Source organism: Cannabis sativa, chromosome 5 (genome assembly GCF_029168945.1).
Source record: "Cannabis sativa cultivar Pink pepper isolate KNU-18-1 chromosome 5, ASM2916894v1, whole genome shotgun sequence".
Lineage (NCBI taxonomy): Eukaryota > Viridiplantae > Streptophyta > Magnoliopsida > Rosales > Cannabaceae > Cannabis > Cannabis sativa.
This window is the reverse complement of record NC_083605.1, coordinates 35,573,645-35,581,234: the sequence shown is the minus strand read 5'-3', so window position 1 is coordinate 35,581,234 and position 7,590 is coordinate 35,573,645. Positions and strand designations below refer to the sequence as shown.

The window sequence follows — 7,590 nt, the reverse complement described above, 5'->3', positions numbered from 1 at the left end:
CTGAAACAGAGATTCATTGAATCGAATGACGACCGTAACGGATGTCGGCTCAATCCGAAGGAAATTATGCAGAAGCTTTACTGAATTATTATGAAGTTATGCGACTAGAAATTAATCCCTATGATTGAAGTTATATACTCTATAACATAGGCCTTATCCACACAAGAAACGGAGAACATATGAAAGCTTTGGAATATTATTTTCATGCCCTAGAGCGAAATCCATTCTTACCACAAGCTTTTAATAAATACCCACATAATTTGATAAAATTTCTGTAATTAATAAATTACACTTAATTATTCATTTAATCACATATTTAATAAAATATGTCCAAATTAATATAATCATAATTTCTAGAATATTACATTAATGATCTGAGAATATTTAGGGTTATTTCTATAATCTGCCATCACTTAAAGAAAGAAAACTAATAAATTAAATTAATAATTGGGTAACTGAAATGACAGGATTCATATTCTTAACCTTTCATCCATAGTCAAACACATTAAAAATTATTTCTTTTATTTTTTCTGTCAATTATTCTCCAACATTATTTTGGATCAACCAAATAGAAACATAAATCTAATTAAGTAGTAGTCAATTTTAATTTTCCGTAGTTCGACCTTACCTGTGTGAGTAAATACTTGCAATAGATACGTACACTTGCGTAATTTATAATTTTTAGTAACAACCCTCATCGTCAGTGACTAGTTTGAATATTCAAAACCCGCAAGAAGCTCAATGATGGTTACAAACCCACAAAAATAGCATGATATCTCCATGAAAATCGGATTTCAACTACCTCCAAAAATAAAGGAGAGGATTAAGATAGCTCTGCATTGGTCGTGTCTCTTGAAGCGAGAAGCACCGACCTTTTTCCCCATATAATTAGGGGTTAGACATTACGTGGGAAAGGGATCCGAAAAAAAGTCAAACACTTAGAGAGCAGAAACTCTGCCATTTTTATTCCTTGCACTCAAGAGCTTGTTCTTGACTTTGTAACTTCGGTTAATAAGACACAAGGGGAGTAGGCTATTATCGATATCTGGGGCCAAACCTCTTTAAATATCGGTATCATTATTTACATTTATTATTTAAATTTTGGTTTAAATCTCATTTATTACAACTCGATGTTGGTTGGCTAAAAATCCAGTCAATATATATCTATCTTTTATAAAATTTGGCTATGTAATAAAATTTTTAGTTTAATGATATTTTTTAATTTTTTACGTTAATTTTAACAGAATATTCCTTATTAATTTTATAATACTATTATATGGAGGATGTTTCAATGATTACATCAAATATGTAATAATTATGGTTACATTTATTTTTAGTCTTTAGATTACTATTGAATGGTTGTGATTAATTAGTTTAGAAATTAAAATAAATAAATAACTTGTAGCTTGACAGTAACCTGATACTTTATTTTCGTATAAAAACTTAATTAAAATTAAATTACTAATAATTATTAATTTATTTTTTGCAATTTAATACTAAATAAGAACCTTTTAGAAATTAATTTGTTTCACTTAAATTATTGAATTATTTGTAATAAAACTTTTAATAATTCAAAATTATTACACCCATAACTTTAATTAATAAAAAATAGTAAGAATGACCTCTAATTAAATGTAATTCTACACTCAATATTATTATAAATACTTTAAGTGCTAAATAAGTGTGTCGTAATTAGTTTAAGTGATTTAATTTTTTTAAAAAAAAAATAAAAAATAAAATATAATAACAATTATAAAATGAAAGATAATTTTTTTACCGCACTCAACACAACTGTACTTCATTCCACCATCTGTCATGTAGTTCTATTTTCTCAGAGAGACGAAGTTGCTTTATTCTTCCTTCTTTGCAGTTTTATATATATTGTATATGTATCAATTGATCGGAGTGAAATCATAAAAAAAAAACAAAAATTGTAAATGTTTGAAAATTATTAATCCTCATTTGATCTTGAATATAGATTATTGAAAGGTTGGAAAGTTATTAATGTTATCGGTTATTGATTTGGATTACATATTATTAAAAAAATTTAAAAATAAATAATTGTTATTAGTTATTGATCTTGAATATGTATTATTGAAAATTTGAAAGTTATTAATCGTTATTGGTTATAAATCTTGAATGTTCTTGATAAACTTAACAAGAAGGGGTAGAAGTTTAATTTTTACAAAATAATAAAATTTTATTATATATATTATAATTAAATGGCTTAACTGTTAAAAAAAAATATAATAGAGACTTAAATATGAAAATAAAATTATTGATATAAATTTATAAAAAGGGTCTTATTAAATATTTAAATTAAAGATTAATTATTTTAATAAAATAGTTAATTATTAGTTATTTAATTCTAAATAAGAAATTTTTATATGTTGGTAACCTGCTATTATAAGTCAACAAAAATATTGTAACCATTATTGTTACAATAAAAATGTAACCATTAAGTAGTCACTTGTTGCCCCGGATTTTTCCCAAAATACGTGGTCACGGCTACGTATGACACGTGAACCAAAAGGACACCTCACCCGAGAATTAGCTGAGTCGTATACAGACGAACGAGTGTAGTTCGGAGAGTGAGCCCCCGGAGAAGTACAAAAAGCATGTTCCTCCTCTCCGGGGGCTAGAGATATGATAAAGCATATCCAAGAGGAGGAGGAGGACATATTCGAACAATCACCTCGCATTTAATGCAGCATGGGGAAAGCGTCCGGGAACGCCCATAAGAGGACATGTCAGACAACGTAAGCCTCACTTACTGTGATTACACGATAATCAAAGGAGTTAGTGACGGCTCCATTATGAAGAATCACATCAATCAAGGAAGGATAAAGATCAATCTCACCTAATCCCTAAGATACCTACAATGTAGGTTATGCATGCCCTATTTTGTATCTTTTGGGAACTTGTGCTCATACATTGCTGGCACTCAAAGACAAGTTATCCCTTTTGAACCATCCTTATCAATCTCTATAAATACTCATGAGAAAAATGGGAAGGGGATCGATCGAAGAGAGAGAAAGAGAGAGAAAAACTCACTAAGAACATTCTCTGTATAAGAACTCTCATTAATAACAACGACTCGTGGACTACGGCTCATTAATGCCCGAACCACGTAAAAATCATCTGCATTAATTATTCCAAAAGCTTTCATCATTATCTCATTTAATTGGTTGTCGAAAACCTCGGTCAACTTCACCCATATATATTTAAAAATAAAAATTATGTAGATATTTTATATATATATTTTTAATTTTATTATATATATTTAAAAATAAAAATTATATAGATATTTTATTTAAAGACTTTTTAATTTAAATTAAAAATACTTAAAATATTGTAGATAATTTTAACTATATTTGTAACTAAAATTGATTTAATTTTGAATTAAAATAAAAAGAAAAATTATGTAAACATTTTATATAAAAAATATTAATTTAAATTTAAAATACTTAAAATATTGTAAATATTTTTAACACTATATTAGTTTAAGTTTGAATTAAAATAATTAACTATATTTTTAACTTTATTAGTTTAAGTTTGAATTAAAATAAAAGATAATTCCGCTTAAGCGAGTACACAATTATTCATCACGATATTTTTAAAGATTAAAATTTTAAATCTTATTTTAAAAATTAAAAAATATATATATATTACCTAATTAAAAAAAAAATTAAATATATATATTTATATCTATTCTATATAAAGTGTGCCTATACAACAAAATTCTTGGTTTATGAGAAATTCATGGGTGACTTTTTATTTATATTAAAAATAAAATGGTTTATTATTAAAAATAAATAGTTTATGAAAAATTCATGGGTCACTTTTTATTTATTTATATATAATAAAATAAATCCCATTAAATCCAAAAAAAATAGAGTTCTAGATTTTCTTTAACTACCGTATTTCTAACCCTATGGTTTATTATTAAAAATAAAATAGTTTATGAGAAATTCATGAGTCACTTTTTATTTATATATAATAAAATAAAAAATAAAATAAATCCCATTAAATCCAAAAAAAAAATATGGTTCTAGATTTTCTTTAATTACCGTATTTCTAACCCTATTTGATTATTTATGCCTCTTTTATAAACCTTATTTGATTAAAGTTAAGATTGTAAGATTAATTCAAATTATTGTTCATATATTGATTAATGGGATTAATCAATATATGAACAATAATTTGAATTAATCTTATAATCTTAACTTTTTAATTCAATTAATAATTATTTGTCACGTAATTATTAAGTCTTTTCCCTTTAATTTTCCTTTTGTTGATGATACTAATTTATTCATATTTTGATTTCTACATTTTTTGTGTTCAGACCATTAAGGTAGTGTTCTACTAGGGGATCTAACGAGTTTCGCCCCTTCGCTAATGGCCTCTAAGAGTTCAAATTCTAGTATTGTATAAATCTCTAATTTGTTCTATTTCTTATATTAACTGAAATTTTGCTACTTTTTTTTTTTTTTTAATTTACAACTTTATTGTTTATATCTTATTAGGGACATTCATGGAAATTTGGGTTTCTTTGAAATATACAATTAATGAGCATTACTTTTTGATCATAGTGTGTTTTTCATGGCTGAAAACTTCAATAATCTCTATCATTTGATATCAAATAAAATAAAATTATCATGATGTATACATTATAGTTATTTAATGAGTAATTTGTGTGTTGAAATTGTCAAGCTGATATTTAGAATTGTTTATAATTGAATTGTTTCTTTGTCAAAATTAATATTAAGTATATTTATATGTTTATATGTTTATCTATTTTCTCTTAGATCAATTATGCTCATATAGCAAAAAAATCATACTCATATAGACATGTTATTTTTATTTTGTAATTTAGATCTTCTTAGTCATTATTTAGTTCACTCAAACCTTTTCAGATTATAGTAACTGAAGTTTTGTTTCTTTTAAGGTACTCTATTACATAGATCTGTATTACATGTATTATTTATTTTTGACTATGAGGAGGTGGATATCTTTATTAGGAAACATATAGCGTGACAAATTATTGTTCATATATTGAATAATTATTTTTGATTAATGGGATTCATATATATAGCTGTGTATATTGAATTCTTTATTCAAATAATTATTTTTTATTTTTACGTGATTATTTATTGTTCATATATCTAGAACCCTATTTGATTAAAGTTAAGATTATAAGATTAATTAATTTGTGATTTCTTCCTATACACATAATAATAATCTCACCTAATAACTTATAATATTTTTTTTAATTTTTAATTGTATCACTTTCAAATAACATAAAAAAAAAACTAGCATAAAATTTAGTATACGTGCCTCCCACGTAACTTTTACTAGTATATATATATATATATATATATATATATGATATCTAAGTATGGTAGTTGACTCTATGGGAGAAGAGGGAGGAGAAGGAGAGAGGAAAAAAGGGTGAAGATAAAGAATTGGGTGATTCTATAATGCACCCCCTTAAAAGGGATGTATTGATGCACCCTCTACTTGTTTCGGCATCTAAATTTTTTTTTCATATTCATGTACGTTATAACTATTTGAGATATCCTACAAACTTTTAAGAAATTCGGAATAATTTACAATATAGAAAATAATGTTCAAATAGTCTTTTATACACGCGTATAAAATAAAATAGTCACGCGTGCAACACATTGTTTGAATGTAATTTTCGCCGTGTTAAACTTTTCCGAATTTCTTAAAATTTTGCAGGGTGTCTTAAATGACTATAATTTACATGACAATAAGAAAAAAATTGACTAAAAGTTATTTTAGATACTAAAACAAATAAAGGTGTATCAGTATATTCCTTTTAAGGGGTGCATTATATAACTTTCCAAATTTTAGTTAAGAGTACTATTTTAGGTAAAAAAAGTGAATTATTAGCATATTATTACGTGAGATATTATTATAGACATAAAATCTCAAATTTCCAAGGTGGAGAGCAGCAGTCATGGCATTCAATGGAGGTTCAAATGAAGATGAAATTCTCATCAATGATGACAACGACCTTCCATCGATCCTCATCCACCGCAACCCTGCCTTTAATTTCCTTCCTTTGACTAATCTATTGAAGAACCATTTTCGCTTACTGGATCCGCACCAGTCTCCTGATCTCCCACTCCACAGCTTCTACTCTCGCCATGCTCACTCCGTACGCGCCCTAGTCATTTTTGGGCTCTGCCCAGTTACCGAAGACACTCTTCGCCATCTACCTTCTCTCAAACTCGTCGTTGGCTCCTCAGCCGGCATCGACCACGTCGATTTGTCCGCATGTCGCCTTCGAGGCATCGCCGTCACCGACGCTGGCAAATCATTTGCTGAGGATGTTGCCGATTTCGCAGTTGCTCTGTTACTCGATGTTCTGCGGCAAGTTTCGGCTGCCGATAGGTATGTCCGGTCTGGACTCTGGCATTCTCTAGGAGAGTACCCACTTGGGTCTAAGGTCAGATTTTGGTGTTGGTTTTTGTTTTTTATTCTTAAATTTTGTGTTAATATAAGCTATTTGATCAATTTTAGTGTTGACTGAGATTTGTAGTCTAATAATTGAGTAGTGTAGAATGTAGATTGAAATGACAAAATGGTTTGTTCATGTAGCTGTATCACTAATAGAATGCTTATACTTAGAAAGAAATGAAAAGTTAACATTTGATTAGCCTTTTCTTGTTATGTAGTGTTTAAGATCTTAACTGCTCTAATTACAGATAGGAGGGAAGAAAGTTGGGATTGTGGGGCTAGGGAGAATTGGCTTGGAGGTGGCGCAAAGGCTCTCTGCTTTCGGCTGTAGGGTCTCTTACACTTCAAGAAAGCAGAAGCCATCTATGCTATTTCCTTACTTCTCAAATGTATGTGAACTCGCAACTGAAAGTGACATACTTATAGTGTGTTGCTCTCTAACAACTGAAACTCATCATATTGTAAGCAAAGATGTTATGAAGGCTCTTGGAAAGAAGGGTGTGATCATCAATGTGGGACGCGGGGGCCTTGTAGATGAACAAGAATTGGTTCATTTTTTAACCCAAGGAGAACTTGGTGGAGCTGGTCTTGATGTGTTTGAGAACGAGCCTGATGTGCCCAAGGAGCTGTATGGTTTGGACAATGTTGTTCTTTCTCCACATAATGCTGTTACAACCCAAGCATCCATTGAATCCCTCAGCCTACTAGTCTTAGAAAACCTTAAGGCTTTCTTTTCAGATAAGCCTTTGTTATCTCCAGTCAGCTAGAACAAATTAATGTATGTCATTATTCCATTCAATAAACAAATCTCCAGGTACACTGTCATTTCTTATTGACAGCATGTAAATGTTATAAATTTAAAACTGCCTTCTCATTTAAGATTTGTCTGTTAAGCAAAAATTTTTACATTTAACATATTAAAATAAATGCAAAACACAATTTCACCTATGCTGAATTTATAGCATAAGAGTTTATTAATTTAAGTTCGACTCATCCAAGATTATAAGAATAATCTCTTAATTACAATCCTTTTATTTAAAGGAAATACCCTTTGATTCCAATTACAATGACATTAAATAATTAAAATAAATTTGGGAAATTTGG

At 28.3% G+C, this 7,590-nt stretch overlaps 1 protein-coding gene across 1 annotated transcript; it reads left to right on the top strand.

Moving 5' to 3' along the window:
* Window positions 1–5,931: 5,931 nt before the first annotated feature.
* LOC115717263 (glyoxylate/hydroxypyruvate reductase HPR3) lies at window positions 5,932–7,365 on the top strand. The gene is made up of 2 exons (XM_030646232.2): window positions 5,932–6,475; window positions 6,735–7,365. The coding sequence occupies exons 1-2, from the start codon at window positions 5,984–5,986 to the stop codon at window positions 7,251–7,253; spliced, it is 1,011 nt and encodes a 336-aa protein (XP_030502092.1). The 5' UTR covers window positions 5,932–5,983; the 3' UTR covers window positions 7,254–7,365.
* The last annotated feature ends 225 nt before the right edge of the window (window positions 7,366–7,590 follow it).